Source organism: Petromyzon marinus, chromosome 22, assembly GCF_048934315.1.
Source record: "Petromyzon marinus isolate PM22_M1 ecotype Great Lakes invasive population chromosome 22, UKy_Petmar_22M1.pri1.0, whole genome shotgun sequence".
Taxonomy (NCBI): domain Eukaryota; kingdom Metazoa; phylum Chordata; class Hyperoartia; order Petromyzontiformes; family Petromyzontidae; genus Petromyzon; species Petromyzon marinus.
The window spans coordinates 8,425,157-8,444,902 of NC_133688.1; the positions used below are offsets into that span (position 1 = coordinate 8,425,157).

Here is a 19,746-nt window from a genome sequence, read left to right on the forward strand (position 1 = left end):
AGACGCGTGCAACTTCATTGACGGTGATTGCGTCTTATAATCCGACACGCGTGTGTGTGTGTCTGTGTCACCAGACGCGTACAACTTCATTGACGGTGATTGCGTCTTATAATCCGACACGCGTGTGTGTGTCTGTGTCACCAGACGCGTGCAACGTCATTGACGGTGATTGCGTCTTATAATCCGACACGCGTGTGTGTCTGTCTCACCAGACGCGTGCAACTTCATTGACGGTGATTGCGTCTTATAATCCGACACGCGTGTGTGTGTCTGTGTCACCAGACGCGTGCAAGTTCATTGACGGTGATTGCGTCTTATAATCCGGAGTTCGAAAAAAATGCACGTTGTGCTTTACACATTTTGGAGAGTTGGGGGAGGGGTTTTTTCAGTGACACGTTGATTTAGTGCTGCCGAAGGAGTATGGCCCGAAACGTCTGCTATCTCATTTATCTCGAATTGATGCGTCGTGTGACTGCGAGAGGTTGTGGAGTTTCTGATTGGCTCGTTGAGCCCCCCCTCCCCTCCATAGCCCCTCCCCCCCTCCATAGCCCCTCCCCCCAGCTGGAGTGGCGCGCGCCAGTTGACGAGGGGCGACTTGCGGCGAGCTCGATTGGTCGCGCCTGCCTCAGCCCCTCCCCCCACACACGGCGCTCTCGACTGTTCGATTGCTCACGCCTGGGCGGTGTGGGTGGGGGGGGTCGAGGGGGCGGAGGGGGCGCGGGGGAGGGGCGGGGCTGCTCCACCCACAGGAGGAGCACGAGGAGGAGGAGGAGGGATCGGAGCCGCGCTGCTGCGCTCACGTGCGGCAGTCGGGGACCACCGCTCACACGTGCGGCAGAGTCGTGCGGCAGAGTCGGGGACCCCCGCTCACACGTGCGGCAGAGTCGTGCGGCAGTCGGGGACCCCCGCTCACACGTGCGGCAGTCGGGGACCCCCGCTCACACGTGCGGCAGTCGGGGACCACCGCTCACACGTGCGGCAGAGTCGTGCGGCTGAGTCGGGGACCACCGCTCACACGTGCGGTAGAGTCGGGGACCACCGCTCACACGTGCGGCAGAGTCGTGCGGCAGAGTCGGGGACCCCCGCTCACACGTGCGGCAGAGTCGTGCGGCAGTCAGGGTCCCCCGGCTTCTCGCAGGGGCTCACGGCACAGGGAGTTGGGAGAGCTTCGCTCAGGGGTCCAGGGAGCCAGAGCGGCGGGGAGCCTCGACCCGGGGACCTGAGGATACAGCTCGCGGGGTGGGGCGCGACCGATTCTCGGCGAACGCCGTTGCCGTGACCCCCCCCCCCCCCCGAGTCCCGGAGTCATCTCCGGCGGGACTCGGGGATCGGAGAGTACCGGGCGGAGCGCGGTCGACTCGGCCGGGATGGATGCGGCCGCTTCCTCGCCGCGCCAGGGCTGGCTCCGCGTGCACGGTGAGTGGCACCGCGGTGACACAAGTGTGTGTGACACAAGTGTGTGTGACACAAGTGTGTGTGACACAAGTGTGTGTGACACAAGTGTGTGTGACACAAGTGTGGGTGACACAAGTGTGGGTGACACCCTCATTACACGGTGACATCCGTACCATAACCTACCTCACCAACACCTTCACCATCATCACACAAACTATAACCTCCCCTCACCATCACCGCCCTCAACATAACCACCATCTCCCTCATCACTATCACCCTCATCACTATCACCATCATCATATCCCTCACTCACCATCACACTCCTCACCCTCCCTGCCCTGCGTCACCAGCCCCTGCTCTGCGCGATGCAGCAGCAGCAGCACCAGGCAGGTGTCACGGGGATCAGAGCATTGGTCCATGCCCTCACGGTCCCGTCTCTTCATCAGCCACCACAGCCACCACCACAACAACCACAATCGTGGTTAGCAAGCGCCTATCAAGGCCGACACGGCACACGAGGGGGTGGCCAGTACCACGCCCGGCCGCCTTTGTCTCCCCAGTGGCGATGTTTTTATTTACATCGCCACCAGGTACTCATTTAAGACTAAGTCGACCTAGGGGAGCCCCAGGACCAATTCCAATAATCGTCACCGGTGTTGGCCGAACTCTGCTCGGCTGCTTCGTAGTGCAACGCGCTCACCGTGATTCCCCCCACTACAGCTCCCCCCACTACAGCTCCCCCCACTACCGCTCCCCCCACTACAACTCCCCCCACTACAGCTCCCCCCACTACAGCTCTCCCCACTACAGCTCCCCCACTACAGCTCCCCACACTACAGCTCCCCCCACTACAGCTCCCCACACTACAGCTCCCCCCACTACAGCGCCCCACACTACAGCTCCCCACGACCATCACGACCACCACAACAGCCATCGCTAACCACCACAACAGCCATCGCTAACCACCACAACAGCCATCGCTAACCACCACAACAGCCATCGCTAACCACCACAACAGCCATCACGACCACCACAACAGCCATCGCTAACCACCACAAGTGTCACGCTGCAGCACGCTTATCGTGCCCGCTGTTTGTGTGTGCGCACGCGCGCGTGTTACACGTGTCGCTGTTGTTGTTGTCGCTGTTGTTGCTGTGCTCACGTCGGTACTGATCGCGGTGTGTGCCCGCACCACACGTGGTAGGCGATGGAGATGACATCAGCTGTGTGTGTGAGTGCGTGCGCGTGGCGGCACGCTGTGCTGTGGTGTTGTGCTGTGGTGGCACACATTTCAACCCCTTATCAGTGCCCTCCCTACCTTATTACAGACCAAGTCACACCTTATTGGTCACTCCGCGCCCTTCTAAATTCAACGTTCATCCTACAAAGTCCCATCACAAAGGAGAAACACAAACAAATACGAACGGCTGTACGCCGTATGGACCTGAACACTATTTCCCTGTCCAAGAATACGGGTAAACCGTGTGGGTTCACAGCTATTTGGTGATGGTGGTGGTGGTGGTTGTTGTGCTGCCACCACGCACTGAACCCCACTCAGGCTTGGGCGATGGAGATGGCATCAGCTGGCTGGGCAGCGGCGCAGGCAGACTTTGTTAAACACAAGTACGTGGGGAGACACACACGGGAAGGAGGGGGTTCATTGTCTCAGCATCATTAACGTAACGATGGCTCTGGTGATGATTATGTAATCGCTTGCGTCACTTCGTGTGTGCCCAGCTCCATCACTGGCGGCGTTTGCCTTGGCGCTGCCCATACACAGACCTCTCTCACTCGCCCACCACGCGGCCCCGCGCCTTTAAGGGTCGCGGCTGCCCCGTATCCGCGGATCAGCCTAATCTGGGGGGGGGGGAGGGAGGGCGCTCATTCTTTCGTATGACAATGTGAAATTATGACACATTATACGCGTGTGTGTATATTGAGGTTATGAAGCCTCTGTGGAGGCGTGTTGGATGTCGGTGAAGTTGCCTGCAAATCGGCCGTGCAGGGAGAGGGGTAGTGTGCGATTCATGGTCTGGCTGTGGTGACCGTAGCAGTTGCATTGTTGCGAAGTCCGTTCCTCGTTTTCCATCGATGGAAGGAGGTGACCGCATCTGCCGTGCCCTGTTCTGCACTGGCTAGGGGTCGAACCGGGCGGGGGGGAGTTTTGTGCGGGGTCCGTTACGAGCTCCTTGTTTGATAAATCGCTCCAGGTCGTCCAAGATGCGCTGGGTTATATAAAGTAGGTCTGGCCATCTCTTTGGATCTTGGATGGGTGATTTTTTTGGGGCCAGTGTGGGGGGGGGGGGAGTATTTGCACGGAGGGGGGGGGGTCAATATAAGTTCCCCTGCTTGTGGTGCCCATTGCAGAGTTGAGTTGTGGGTCCCAAGGGCTTTGCGACCGTACAGGGAAGCAGTACTCTGCGGTTGAATAGACCAGCAGCGCCAATGCCGCTGCTGTGCCCGCTCGGTCTCTGTGAGACTCAACCCAGACCGTGGGGTTTGTTGAGGGTCCCTTTGAGGTGGCTTCTGAAGCTCCGGCTCCTATCCAGGTTCACGCCGAGGTGTTTTGGGCCGGCTTCACGTTTTACCCTCCGCGCCCCACAAAAGTCACCGTCAAGCAGTCGGGCATCCCTGTCGTTCAGATGGGAAGCTGTTGCCAGTCTTCGCCGTGTTGGAGAGTGGTGTCCGGGGGGTCTTGAGGCCGCCTGTAAGAGTGCGGCCGTGGGGAGACTGCTGGTTGTTGTTGTTGTCTTGTACTGTACCACAAGTGCGATCTCGTCTCCATAAATTCATGTCCGGGATACCATCCTGATGGTGTCGCTCGTCACTACGTTGACGAGCAGTGGAGGCCATTGTTTTGTCCATCTAGAATCAGGGGTGGGGAACGTCCGGCCCTAGGGCTGTATGAGGCCCGCGAAATCATTTGGTCTCTGGCCCTGCCAAGGCAACCGCAGGCGGGACTCGAAATTCAATAAATCTAGGAGCAAACCTGGAAAAGCAGTTGCGAGCAGCAACATCATCAATAGCAGCCAACATCACCACACGCCTCGCCAAAGAGGAGCAGTTCCAGCCATCACATTAGGGGCGAGTTAATTAAATGTGACCAAATATAACAGGCTAATTTTTAAGTTGATAATTTTGTATGGCCCGCGAATGATGTTATAAATATCCAAATGGCCCTTGGCAGAAAAACAGTTCCCCACCCCTGATTCTAGATGCACGCGATACCGGCGGTTTCCGAGTAAGGCTCTGATGCAACCGACGGTTTTCTGGCATTTGATGAGCCTCGATAATTTCTCTACGTCGCCACACTTGTCACAGGAAGATGATAAATCCGCTCGTGCCACGCCTGTTTTCTGTGTTCATCGGCAAGCAGCCTCAACATGTCTTGTGAGAGCAACGAACAGCCAGGTTTAAAACCGGCGTGTTTCTTCGGCAAGCTGGAATCAGCGATCGGTTGAGATCGCGCCAAAAGCGCGTTCTACTCAGGGTTACCTGCGGTGCAGAGGAGTGCGATGGGGCAATAGCTGGCAGGATCCCACACCTCCGATTAGCACGGTTGGCTATGTGCGGTGCGAAAGAAGTTCAACATACATTCATCGTCTGGTAGTTTACCGTCTGGTGGACTACCGTGAAGAGGTCCGATAGCCAATGTATAGCTTTAGTCCCCAGATTTTAGAGAAACCCTGGGTAATTCAATCCAGGCCAGCATCCTTGCCAGTTCTTCGTGGCGAAGATAGCCATGTTAATTCCTCCAGCGTAAATGGGCCAGATAGAGGGGATGACACTGGGCTCTGCTTGTAGGTTCCCTACATTATTTCTGGACCCTGCCCATCTTTTGTCCACTTGTCTGTTGAGATTGTTGATGCCTGCAGGAGGTGTGAGGCCACAGAAAGTTGCAGTCGAACGCTGCTGTGTCCCATCAGCAGAGTCACGGACGGTCGTGTTTGGTCCGTTTTTTGCCAAGCGTTGACTTTATGTAGTCCCAGAGGACCATGCATTTGATGGGACATTGAAGACATTATTTTACGCGAATGCGGCATTGGTCTCTGCTTTATTTATTGTGTTGCGTATGTTGTCCAGAGCAAGGCTGTTTATGTTTGCTGTGTGGGGTCGTTATGGGTACGTCAGCCTGCTGCGAGGACAGCAGCTCCCTGGCTATATAACCACACGTGGGAGCGTGTCACCGGATTACACTCCGCATCTCTCCCACCGTGCGTTTGAAAGCGAACGTTGGCGGTGCGTCTTACTGTAGATAATTGCGGTAGCCACGTGCAAGCGTGTGAGACCAGATGCTGTGTGAAGTTGTTGACTCCCGGGTACACGTTTGGGGTGCGTCTCACCGTCCGGCAGCATCTCACAATGCAGAGAATGGGGGTACCGACCGAAGCGAACCGAACTCTGCTCCTCTGTACGGAACAGACCGTGCGCTGTGCGTAGGGGGAGCAGCTTTCACTGCTACGTGAGCGCTCTGCGCGTGCGATTCATTTGCTTTACAAGGGAGATGTATTGAATCTCTGAGCGTTAGAGCACCGTTACTTCAATTCAAACGAGAGTGACCGTAATTGTAATCTAACACGGGATCCGATCGTAATACCACTATAGAGAGAGAGAGAGAGCGAGATGCGTGGGATGGAGGGATTGTATAGGCGCGGGAGGGATGATGGGACGGAGCGATGTAGCGGAGAGTGATGTAGGCGAGTTATTTAAGGGAGGGAGCGATACAGGAGAGGGAGTGATGCAAGCGAGGGAGTGATGTATGAATGGGAGGGTGGGGGGGGGTAAGGAGCGAGCGATGTCGGGGCGGGAGTGCTGCTGGCTGTCCGCGCGAGTCGGATGATGCAGCAGTGCGTGGCACAGCTGAGCGCTCCGCTCTGCAGCAGCGGGAATGTGCTGCGTGTGCTGCAGGCTCGGAGCCAAGCCACAGCGCTGCGGATCCTCACAATCTGGTCACGCGGGCTTTGAAGTTACGCATATTTACTGTGGTGCTCGCACGCAGCGCGTCTGCCTCGCCGTGCTCTGCATATTATAAGACGCTTGGGAAAGTCGAGAGGCGCACCAAAGTTGCTGCCCGGTGTCAAATAAACGTTGTACACAGCTGGTGACACGCGCGCGTACCCGATTATTTTTACACGACACATCCTCAGCTTTTGCTTTAAAATACAGGTTGCGAAAAAGTAAGTTGCGTCTTTCATAACACAGATTAAGACGGTGCTGGTGTACCGCTACCCGCACGCTCCGTCTTAGAATGCGGAGAGTAACTACGGTCAATGGCACAACTCCGGGACGTTGTTTTCACAACAAGTGATTGTTTACAAAGACGCTAAAGTGAATCTATTCGTGGGTCGGTCCGGCTTGCGTGCTCCTTGCATTGTGAAGAGGGCTGCTTCTCTACGCTGGCGTCAAAACGACTTCTTACAATCTTTGTGTCGTTTGTTGTTGCTTCTTTACATTGGCAGGGTTCCTTGGCTGGCTGCATCGATCCGTGGAATTGGAGAAATGTGCTGTGCCAGCACTCGCTGTCCCTCTATAAAATCACGCCTTGTAACTCCGAAACGTTAACCACAACCACTGCGATGTGCTTTGCTATTTTAGCTGGAATAATATGCACGCCACTATAGCTGTATTTGTCGTAACGGACGCATCGCATCATCAAGACGCTGATGCTCGCCTGTCCTTTGTAAATGTAAAATGAAAGACAAGCCACAAGTATTGCGATTGTAGCCATGCGGCGCAAACTGTGGAACATAAAGTTAACACACAGAGACGCATGGAGACACATCGAGATGTATAGAGACGCATAGAGATACATAAAGATTCAGAGATGCGTAGAGATACACGGAGCTACAGTAAGATACATAGAGACTCCTAGAGATATGCAAAAACTCGTATAGATGTAATTATGGCCATGTAACCCAAACTATGGACCATACATAATTCATCCCTGTAGTCTTCGCTTCTTCAGCGGAGGACGAGCAAAACTGCACGGGCTCTCTCCTGAAGCCCTCTCGTTGTGGCCAGCAGATCTCGATAATGTTGTCTAGTTCCTGAACACATTACAGCCATACACAATCACAGAATAGAATTGTCTAATACACTAACAACAACGTTAACTTGAATCCCATTGTTTATACAGTGTTGGATAGACGTTACGGTCACATTAAGTCAAAATCATTCAAAGCCATCACGTTGTCATTGATGCGTGACCAGCTTTTTAAATTGAGAGGCCTGGACTGTTCCTTGTACTTTGCTTGATGACTGACACTTTTCCGCATCCTCTGACATCGGGCCACGGTTATCACGGGGTGTAGAACCACAGCGATTATGTTCGTCTTGGGCATGAAGACAGATTTCCCCAAAGGTTATTATGTGACTGTACTCGCACATCTTGTGTGAATTTGTGACATTTCATCACCTGTAAATTGTCTTAATTTAGGGGTCTTTGCTGCCTAATAACGATGGTTAAGTTTGTAATTTCTCTCAGTGGGGGGTAATTGCACTGCAGATGAAACTGGAAAATGTCACTAATGCGGCTTGTTTATTCACAACGATAGTGCATGAGGGAGACCGACCATGGGGAATCTCCTCTTATCCGCGATGACGTGCGGGTACCGGTGTCTCGGATCCTGTTATCCATTGGTTTATTTACGGGGAATTTGCTCCGCTTGCCTTCCGCGGCCAAATATTGCAGGTAATTGGACGCCTTCGACGTAACATTGCATAATTGTAAAATCAGGGCCTCCGGTAATAGAAGTTGTTGCGGATCCTACAGCTTTCGTGAATGACAGGAGTCACAGATAAGACGGAGAGAGTTCTCCCGCCCTCTTTTCCTCATCTCACACCCTTCTCTGATGCCCCCAAAAGTTTCTCCTTCGGCCGCCCTCACCCTGGCCACCCACTTCACCATCCCCTTGTCTTCTCGTGCAGCCACATGGCATCGCAGCAGTATTGATTGTTATCTCGCTCGTCCACCGTGTGCTTGCGATTCCCCCCCCCCCCCCCCAATTAATCAAATAATTTTTTGAAGAAACTTTGTACGAAGCAGACGAAAATTTTTCCACAATCAATCATAGCAATGTCCTGGATCATTTGCCCTGTTTTGAACATCCTCTTGTGTACAGGCGTGCCAACGTAGAAACTCACACGGTTCGCCATCAATCACGCCAAATGGTTTCATCAGGGTCACGGGCGTTTTCCAGAGCGTATCCTGTGCCCACGATGTTATTCTTAAAATGTTTCCCGTGTAGACCACGTCCCGAAGAACAGACGCACGTCCTCGGGCGCCAGATCTGGGTTTGTACGGCGGTGGAATGGGGGGAGTGGCGCAGGTCAACCCCCAAACCGTGCGATGGCCTCCGACGTTTCGAGGCTCGTGTGCGTCCTGCCGCTGCGGGTGTCAGTGGAGGACTTCTGCCCGTCTGAATACGCATGCGCTTTACATTTCGAAAAGAGCGTGCGTGCGTGCGTAACGTTTAAAAGGAAAACGATAAAACGTTACGGACGGCGAAAGAAAACTGGGAGCGAACGCTTTGGGTATCCGCGATTTATAAAAAAAAACCTCGTCCAGTGTACAAAAGGGGAGGACAGAAGTGGCAGACCGCCAAAGCGGGAGGAAATGAGGTCAGAGAGGTGTACAGTTAGGTGGGAGCGGACGCCACAATTCGTGTTGAGAACAATGAGCGCGAGATGGTGAAACCGATGTCCCGTGTCAGTGGGGGGGGGGGGGGGAGACTCGTGGAGAGTTGCAGCGGTGGCGGCGGTGTCCGTCCCACGCATCCCAACTGATGAGCCCAACGGCAGCACGCCGCGTGAGATCATGTTTAAGTTTACAGTCAATCAAGTTACACAAATCTGGTTGTGCGCTCGCCCACGCGATGATACGATGCGCCGCCGAGTTCTGCTTTAAAATAAATCAACATGAAGTGCGACAATCGGGTTTTCCACTTTCTGGTAATAAAACAGTTGTGTTAAGATGTTAAAAGAGTTGTGTTAAGATGTTAAAACACCAAACTGAAACCTTTGCAAGGATTCGTGTCTGCATTAACCACATGTACTTGTGGTGAACATGCAAACAAAAGCAATCTTAACACAACTGTTTTATTGCCAGAAAAGGTAAAACCCTATTATCAGAATTTAATACCGGCAAAGGGGAGGTCTCATGATGCAACATGAAGAGCGTTTCATAATCTAGAAAATACGGCGGAGTTGTGGACCGGGCGTGTAACGTTTTCCGGGGTGTACCCCGATATGTGTGTCCTTGAGAACCTGAATGCAAAGTGAAACATAAGACATTATATCGAAACGTATTTTCCAAAAGGTCCCATTACATAACCTAAGATGCGTTCCCAAGAAAAGATTCTCTGAACGGAAACCTACTAAAATAACACCTTTTCAGCACATCTGAGATATTATCACGCTTGAATATGGAGAACATTAACTAGGCGGGTAATACAAAACAAATGTTGTACGTTGTAATTTACTGCGGTGCACGTCGTGTGAGGTCGGTGTGAAGGTGTGGAGGGGTGACTGGGGGTGGGCTGGTGGAGTAGGGGGGGTGGGTGGCGCTCCTGCACCCTCCTCGTCCTCTGCTGCACCCTCCTCGTCCTCTCCTGCACCCTCCTCGTCCTCTCCTGCACACTCCTCGTCCTCTCCTGCACACTCCTTGTCCTCTGCTTCACCCTCCTCGTCCTCTGCTGCACCCTCCTCGTCCTCTGCTGCACCCTCCTCGTCCTCTGCTGCACCCTCCTCGTCCTCTGCTGCACCCTCCTCGTCCTCTGCTGCACCCTCCTCGTCCTCTGCTGCGCCCTCCTCATCCTCTCCTGCGCCCTCCTCGTCCTCTCCTGCACAGTCCTCGTCCTCTGCTTCACCCTCCTCGTCCTCTCCTGCACCCTCCTCGTCCTCTGCTGCACCCTCCTCGTCCTCTGCTGCACCCTCCTCGTCCTCTCCTGCACCCTCCTCGTCCTCTCCTGCGCCCTCCTCGTCCTCTCCTGCACACTCCTCGTCCACTGCTTCACCCTCCTCGTCCTCTCCTGCACCCTCCTCGTCCTCTCCTGCACCCTCCTCGTCCTCTGCTGCACCCTCCTCGTCCTCTGCTGCACCCTCCTCGTCCTCTCCTGCACCCTCCTCGTCCTCTGCTGCACCCTCCTCGTCCTCTGCTGCCCACTCCACGTGTGTGGAGCAGTGAACCGGCGGTGGTGGTGGCAGCCAGCAGGCAAACGGCCTGCGGCACCGTATAAAATGCACGCACAGACACACGACATGGACGTGAATTTGCAACAGGTATTTAAAAAAAATTCCACCCAAACAAATAATTTTTAATTTAAAAAACCACGGAAACGAACGAGACGCACGCCAAAAAACCGTGTTAATCTCTGACGAACGTAATAATGGTTAATTGTAAATCCCATTAACGTATATAATCGGTGTACACTTGTAAATATAAATAGTTCTAGGTAGGGGGTAGTTAATTTTTTTTTGTACTTTTGATGAGGACCGTTTTCTCTCAATTCTGCTTGTCAAAGCGGTATGAGGGTCAAATTTTCAGATAAATCGTCAGACTGGCAGAAAGTAAGCCACCGGTCTTGTCTGCGCGGTGCAGAATAAGGACAGCAAGTTCCGTGCCGCGGCTCCTGTACACGGTGGGGGAGCGGGCAGATGCACCAGCGGCACGCACACTCCTCGGCTGTTCCACCCGACCCACCCGAGGACACGTCTCGCGCGCGCTCAGCACGTTGTTCCACTCAAATACAGCGCTCCCTCGGTCAACGATATTCATTTGTTCCACGAAAACAATCGTTAATTGAAATGACCATTTAACCGAATATGGGAAATACACGTTAAACGGCTTAATTTGTACCGAGATGACCGAAATTTGACCTTATTCAGCCTAAAAACACAGTTTATAATATGTGAACATGTAATTTTAATAAATAAACGTTCTAAGAACATAGAAAAGCATTACTATTAATATAAACATGGATAACTAATTAATAAATAGAGCATACAATTACAAATATTACCTGAGGTTCTTTAAACGCCAATAAATGGGTGGGTAGCTGTCTGGCTGAGGTCTGCCGAGTTCACTTTGGAGCGGTCTGATTGGCCCAAGTAGGCGGCCACGTGACATTGTAAAACACGTGACTCGACAATGCATCATTACTGGACACAATGGGATCCTCATGAAGGCGGATCGTGAATCTAAATATATTTAAACGACGGCACCGCAAACCGAGGGAGCACTCTGTATTGGTAGATTTCTAAGAGGTAAAGAAACATTTTTCGTCCCTTGTTGCTGAAGATGCAATCGGCATCCACTCGGTAAACCCGCCTAACTAAATAAATAAGCCTGAAGATTCTAAGACTTTTATTATTATTACACGCTTTTATTTAACTCACTCTGTTGTTGTCATCGTTGTTGTATCCTCAAATCTTGTAACTAAATGTTAACCCACTTCCCAATGTGGTATCGACTGCAGACTTGGTATACTTATGTCATACTGATGACAATACTATATTCTATCATAAAAAATATATTTTAAAATATTTTTTATACGTTATGTTTCGGCTTGGGTCTAATTGTCCACGCTAAACTGACGTTGGCTGTAATTGCCCACGGCCCCGTTACGTTGTGGCGAGCTTCGGGGCCACTTCCTGGAGTCGTGGAGTTCTTACATTACTAGTACATTTCATAAAAGCGTGTTTAAAAAAACGTTTTGTTTTAATGTATATTATTTTGTTTTAATGTATATTATTTGTTTTAATGTATATTATTTAATCGAGGCATTTTTGAGGAGCTTCGAAAGCCAAAGTGTGTCTCAGGACACAAGCAAGTGGTTGGCGCTCATCTCAAACCCCGGTGCAAATTCCACATTTCCATGGAGGTGGCCCAGTCTGTTTACATAACCAACCCCGCTGTGGTTCCCCCAAAGTGGTACAAATGTTTTATGTATTGTTTATTTAGCAAATGCTTTTACAAGTGATTAATTTTTTAATTACCATGGAGCGATGCCAAATCATCCCGTTGGCTGAATGTGAAGAGAAGGATAACGGGGATATGGAGTTGAGGTCAAATCTAGATTGAAAACTCATTTTTTTAAACTGTTGTGTTTCGTTTGTTGTCCTTCCCCCCACACCTCCGATTAGCACGGTTGGCTGTGTACGGTGCGAAAGAAGTTCACCATCGTGCATGCAAGGGGGAGGAAAGGGCGAAACGAAGTTAAACATTTAAATTCCACGAATATCATCAAGTGGCTGTAAGGGGAAGAGTGGCAAGAGAGCCTGGGCCTTGGCGTCGCGTGAAACGGCGTGACTGAGAGTTTGCAGAGAGGCTGCGCATGCTATACCCATCGCCCATTTGGGGAAAAACTGCGCCGACTCTTTGAGCACGCGACGGCGTGAGGTTAGGCGGCAGAGCAGAGAGCTCGAACGCGCCTCGCGGTAAATCGCTCAACACATTATGCCTCGGGGGGGGGGGGGGGGGGGGGGGACCCTGCAAAAATGATGGTCGCAGTGTAATTAGCACGCGCGCCACGAATATTAACATCGGTTCCACCGACCACATCTATGTATACATTTATTGTTTTGGACCCATTGCACATGCGACGGTTTCCAGGCGAGCAGAAAACTCGTTGGGGGGTGACCCTGTGGGTTGTGCCCTCTGGGCTGATGACTCTCCCAGTGGGGCGTCTGTGCACGTGGGGTGGGCATTCATTGTCGTCTGGGTGAGTGGGGGTGTTCCAGGACTGGCTGTAAGGTTACTTAATTCTCAATCACTCCCCCCCCCCCCCCCCATCGTCTGCATATTTCAGAATGAAAATCTTCATTTATTTATACTGGAGGAGGAATCCGATGAGCCTTGAAGCTCTTTTCCACAGATGTCCAGGAGGGGCGGGTCAGAAAGTTAAAATAACAAATAATGCAACAATAAAATAACTGATAGGAGTGCAAGATATAGGAAAGGTAAGGAAATTACAAACAAATAAACTAAAAGTAAATTTTAATTTTTTACCAAGTAAGACCTACCGAGCTATACAGCTGTTTTTCCTAAGTGACCTGGCCACAAATAATTGCTCAAAGCGGCTCATCACGTAGCCAAATAGTCTAAACACATGTTTCTAAATGTGAACGGAAAAACTGGAGAAACCTGGAGAAAAATCTACGCAACCACGGGGAGAGAGACGTGCAAACTCCAAATATACAGCAGGCGTCAGGGTCGGGATCGAACCCACGACCTCCTGCATACAAGGCGAGGGAGATAATATCTCGCTACCATATTTACGACTGTGACAGCTCATTTGAGCAGCTCTCAATTTCTGGGCACGCTGTAAATGGGACGACTGTCGTGTGGGCAGTGGTGGAAGAGGTAGTGCCGTGCAATGGCACGGCACACCGGCACCTCTCACGGCACCGCACCACGCGTACCGAGACTGTTCCAAACGCTTTCTCCCGAGGCAACACCCATGTTTGGTGGGCCGCAGGACAGATATTGGTTTCATCTCGCGACTTCTGCATTTCTATGTTGACCATTGGCTATTATTGGAATTTATATTATTGCTGGCAGCCACAGATATCGGATGCAATGCAGGTAATAGTTAAATGGGTTTCATAAAGCGCATCACTGAACGGCTGACACATTAATGTAAGAATAATTTCATGCACGTGTTTCCTTTGTGTCTTTTGTAAATAAATATTTCGATTAAAATTATTAAGAATGAGGGGCTTTGTGGCTTTCCTCGGGATAGTGTAGAGTAAGTATTATAATGTTGTAGAACAAAGTGGGATGATAGGATGAATAATTTATGTTTATACATGGCCCTCACATCTATGTGGTTTCCATTTGTTCCAAATGTTCATAGATGCCGATTTATGACGACGCTTTATTATCGCGACGATGCGATTTACAGCGTCAATCACACCGTCGTCACGAACGACAGCGATAATGATGAGTGCAAACCCCGTGGATATATTATCATTTAAAAAAAATAGTAAAGCCGTCATTAAGGACGCTGATGTAAACCGTGACGGCGCTGCAGGCGCAGAGGCCGCTCTCCGGAGCTCAACGGCCCCATTATCATTTCCGTTCTCGGCGAGCGCGAGAAAGTAATCGCAGAGTGGGATTGAGCGCACGTTTAGCGACTCACGAGCAATACTAATGCGGGGTGAACTCGCCGTTTAGAGACTCGCGAGCAATACCAATGCGGGGTGAACTCGCCGTTTAGCGAATCACGAGCAATACCAATGCGGGGTGAACTCGCCGTTTAGCGACTCACGAGCAATACTAATGCGGGGTGAACTCGCCGTTTAGCGCCTCATGAGCAATACTAATGCGGGGAGAACTCGCCGTTTAGCGGCTCGCGAGCAATACTAATGCGGGGAGAACTCGCCGTTTAGAGACTCACGAGCAATACTAATGCGGGGAGAACTCGCCGTTTAGCGGCTCGCGAGCAATACTAATGCGGGGAGAACTCGCTGTTTAGAGACTCACGAGCAATACTAATGTGGGGTGAACTCGCCGTTTAGAGACTCACGAGCAATACTAATGCGGGGTGAACTCGCCGTTTAGCGACTCACGAGCAATACTAATGTGGGGTGAACTCGCCGTTTAGAGACTCACGAGCAATATTAATGCGGGGTGAACTCGCCGTTTAGCGACTCACGAGCAATACTAATGCGGGGTGAACTCGCCGTTTAGTGACTCACGAGCAATACTAATGCGGGGTGAACTCGCCGTTTAGCGACTCACGAGCAATACTAATGCGGGGAGAACTCGCCGTTTAGCGAATCGCGAGCAATACTAATGCGGGGTGAACTCGCCGTTTAGCGACTCACGAGCAATATTAATGCGGGGTGAATTTGCCGTTTAGAGACTTGCGAGCAATACTAATGCGGGGTGAACTCGCCGTTTAGCGAATCGCGAACAATACTAATGCGGGGTGAACTCGCCGTTTAGAGACTCACGAGCAATACTAATGCGGGGTGAACTCGCCGTTTAGCGACTCGCGAGCAATACTAATGCGGGGAGAACTCGCCGTTTAGTGACTCACGAGCAATACTAATGCGGGGTGAACTCGCCGTTTAGAGACTCACGAGCAATACTAATGCGGGGTGAACTCGCAGTTTAGTGACTCACGAGCAATACTAATGCGGGGTGAACTCGCCGTTTAGCGAATCGCGAGCAATACTAATGTGGGGTGAACTCGCCGTTTAGCGACTCACGAGCAATACTAATGCGGGGAGAACTCGCCGTTTAGCGAATCGCGAGCAATACTAATGCGGGGTGAACTCGCCGTTTAGCGAATCGCGAGCAATACTAATGCGGGGTGAACTCGCCGTTTAGCGAATCGCGAACAATACTAATGCGGGGTGAACTCGCCGTTTAGAGACTCACGAGCAATACTAATGCGGGGTGAACTCGCCGTTTAGCGGCTCACGAGCAATACTAATGCGGGGTGAACTCGCCGTTTAGCGGCTCGTGAGCAATACTAATGTGGGGTGAACTCGCCGTTTAGTGATTCACGAGCAATACTAATGCGGGGTGAACTCGCCGTTTAGCGACTCACGAGCAATACTAATGCGGGGTGAACTCGCCGTTTAGTGACTCACGAGCAATACTAATGCGGGGAGAACTCGCCGTTTAGCGAATCGCGAGCAATACTAATGCCGGGTGAACTCGCCGTTTAGCGACTCACGAGCAGTACTAATGTGGGGTGAACTCGCCGTTTAGCGAATCGCGAGCAATACTAATGCGGGGTGAACTCGCCGTTTAGCGAATCGCGAGCAATACTAATGTGGGGTGAACTCGCCGTTTAGCGAATCGCGAGCAATACTAATGCGGGGTGAACTCGCCGTTTAGCGAATCGCGAGCAATACTAATGCGGGGTGAACTCGCTGTTTAGAGACTCACGAGCAATACTAATGCGGGGTGAACTCGCCGTTTAGAGACTTGCGAGCAATACTAATGCGGGGTGAACTCGCCGTTTAGCGAATCGCGAACAATACTAATGCAGGGTGAACTCGCCGTTTAGAGACTCACGAGCAATACTAATGCGGGGTGAACTCGCTGTTTAGTGACTCGCGAGCAATACTAATGTGGGGTGAACTCGCCGTTTAGCGACTCGCGAGCAATACTAATGTGGGGTGAACTCGCCGTTTAGCGACTCGCGAGCAATACTAATGCGGGGTGAACTCGCCGTTTAGCGACTCACGAGCAGTACTAATGTGGGGTGAACTCGCCGTTTAGCGACTCACGAGCAATACTAATGCGGGGTGAACTCGCCGTTTAGCGAATCGCGAGCAATACTAATGTGGGGTGAACTCGCCGTTTAGCGAATCGCGAGCAATACTAATGCGGGGTGAACTCGCCGTTTAGCGAATCGCGAGCAATACTAATGCGGGGTGAACTCGCTGTTTAGAGACTCACGAGCAATACTAATGCGGGGTGAACTCGCCGTTTAGAGACTTGCGAGCAATACTAATGCGGGGTGAACTCGCCGTTTAGCGAATCGCGAACAATACTAATGCAGGGTGAACTCGCCGTTTAGAGACTCACGAGCAATACTAATGCGGGGTGAACTCGCTGTTTAGTGACTCGCGAGCAATACTAATGTGGGGTGAACTCGCCGTTTAGCGACTCGCGAGCAATACTAATGTGGGGTGAACTCGCCGTTTAGCGACTCGCGAGCAATACTAATGCGGGGTGAACTCGCCGTTTAGCGACTCGCGAGCAATACTAATGTGGGGTGAACTCGCCGTTTAGCGACTCGCGAGCAATACTAATGCGGGGTGAACTCGCCGTTTAGCGGCTCGTGAGCTATACTAATGCGGGGTGAACTCGCCGTTTAGCGCCTCACGAGCAATACTAATGCGGGGTGAACTCGCCGTTTATTGACTCACGAGCAATACTAATGCGGGGAGAACTCGTCGTTTAGCGACTCGCGAGCAATACTAATGCGGGGTGAACTCGCCGTTTAGTGACTCACGAGCAATACTAATGCGGGGTGAACTCGCCGTTTAGCGACTCACGAGCAATACTAATGCGGGGTGAACTCGCCGTTTAGTGACTCACGAGCAATACTAATGCGGGGAGAACTCGTCGTTTAGCGACTCGCGAGCAATACTAATGCGGGGTGAACTCGCCGTTTAGCGACTCGCGAGCAATACTAATGCGGGGTGAACTCGCCGTTTAGAGACTCACGAGCAATACTAATGCGGGGTGAACTCGCCGTTTAGCGGCTCTCGAGCAATACTAATACGGGGAGAACTCGCCGTTTAGCGAATCGCGAGCAATACTAATGCGGGGTGAACTCGCCGTTTAGCGACTCACGAGCAATACTAATGCGGGGAGAACTCGCCGTTTAGCGAATCACGAGCAATACTAATGCGGGGTGAACTCGCCGTTTAGCGACTCATGAGCAATACTAATGCGGGGTGAACTCGCCATTTAGAGACTTGCGAGCAATACTAATGCGGGGTGAACTCGCCGTTTAGCGAATCGCGAACAATACTAATGCGGGGTGAACTCGCCGTTTAGAGACTCACGAGCAATACTAATGTGGGGTGAACTCGCCGTTTAGAGACTCACGAGCAATACTAATGCCGGGTGAACTCGCCGTTTAGAGACTCACGAGCAATACTAATGCGGGGTGAACTCGCCGTTTAGTGACTCGCGAGCAATACTAATGTGGGGTGAACTCGCCGTTTAGAGACTCACGAGCAATACTAATGCCGGGTGAACTCGCCGTTTAGCGGCTCGTGAGCAATACTAATGCGGGGTGAACTCGCCGTTTAGTGACTCGCGAGCAATACTAATGTGGGGTGAACTCGCCGTTTAGTGACTCGCGAGCAATACTAATGTGGGGTGAACTTGCCGTTTAGTGACTCGCGAGCAATACTAATGCGGGGTGAACTCGCCGTTTAGCGACTCACGAGCAATACTAATGCGGGGTGAACTCGCCGTTTAGAGACTCACGAGCAATACTAATGCGGGGTGAACTCGCCGTTTAGCGAATCGCGAGCAATACCAATGCGGGGTGAACTCGCCGTTTAGCGACTCACGAGCAATACTAATGCGGGGTGAACTCGCCGTTTAGCGACTCACGAGCAATACTAATGCGGGGTGAACTCGCCGTTTAGCGCCTCATGAGCAATACTAATGCGGGGAGAACTCGCCGTTTAGCGACTCACGAGCAATACTAATGCGGGGTGAACTCGCCGTTTAGCGCCTCATGAGCAATACTAATGCGGGGAGAACTCGCCGTTTAGTGACTCACGAGCAATACTAATGCGGGGTGAACTCGCCGTTTAGCGACTCACGAGCAATACTAATGCGGGGTGAACTCGCCGTTTAGTGACTCACGAGCAATACTAATGCGGGGAGAACTCGTCGTTTAGCGACTCGCGAGCAATACTAATGCGGGGTGAACTCGCCGTTTAGCGACTCGCGAGCAATACTAATGCGGGGTGAACTCGCCGTTTAGAGACTCACGAGCAATACTAATGCGGGGTGAACTCGCCGTTTAGCGGCTCGCGAGCAATACTAATGCGGGGTGAACTCGCCGTTTAGCGAATCGCGAGCAATACTAATACGGGGAGAACTCGCCGTTTAGCGAATCGCGAGCAATACTAATGCGGGGTGAACTCGCCGTTTAGCGACTCACGAGCAATACTAATGCGGGGAGAACTCGCCGTTTAGCGAATCACGAGCAATACTAATGCGGGGTGAACTCGCCGTTTAGCGACTCACGAGCAATACTAATGCGGGGTGAACTCGCCATTTAGAGACTTGCGAGCAATACTAATGCGGGGTGAACTCGCCGTTTAGCGAATCGCGAACAATACTAATGCGGGGTGAACTCGCCGTTTAGAGACTCACGAGCAATACTAATGTGGGGTGAACTCGCCGTTTAGAGACTCACGAGCAATACTAATGCCGGGTGAACTCGCCGTTTAGAGACTCACGAGCAATACTAATGCGGGGTGAACTCGCCGTTTAGCGACTCACGAGCAATACTAATGCGGGGAGAACTCGCCGTTTAGCGAATCACGAGCAATACTAATGCGGGGTGAACTCGCCGTTTAGCGACTCATGAGCAATACTAATGCGGGGTGAACTCGCCATTTAGAGACTTGCGAGCAATACTAATGCGGGGTGAACTCGCCGTTTAGCGAATCGCGAACAATACTAATGCGGGGTGAACTCGCCGTTTAGAGACTCACGAGCAATACTAATGTGGGGTGAACTCGCCGTTTAGAGACTCACGAGCAATACTAATGCCGGGTGAACTCGCCGTTTAGAGACTCACGAGCAATACTAATGCGGGGTGAACTCGCCGTTTAGTGACTCGCGAGCAATAC

The 19,746-nt window shown here is 51.8% G+C and overlaps 1 protein-coding gene across 1 annotated transcript in view; it reads left to right on the forward strand.

Annotated features, from left to right (window-relative positions):
* Window positions 1–752: 752 nt before the first annotated feature.
* The window catches only part of LOC116944795 (ras GTPase-activating protein nGAP-like), a 641,297-nt gene continuing 622,303 nt past the window's right edge, over window positions 753–19,746 (forward strand). Inside the window, exon 1 of the mRNA XM_032958521.2 lies at window positions 753–1,416. Within this exon, the coding sequence (XP_032814412.2) occupies window positions 1,368–1,416 (49 nt within the window). The 5' untranslated portion in view covers window positions 753–1,367. The remainder of the gene's footprint in view (window positions 1,417–19,746) is intronic.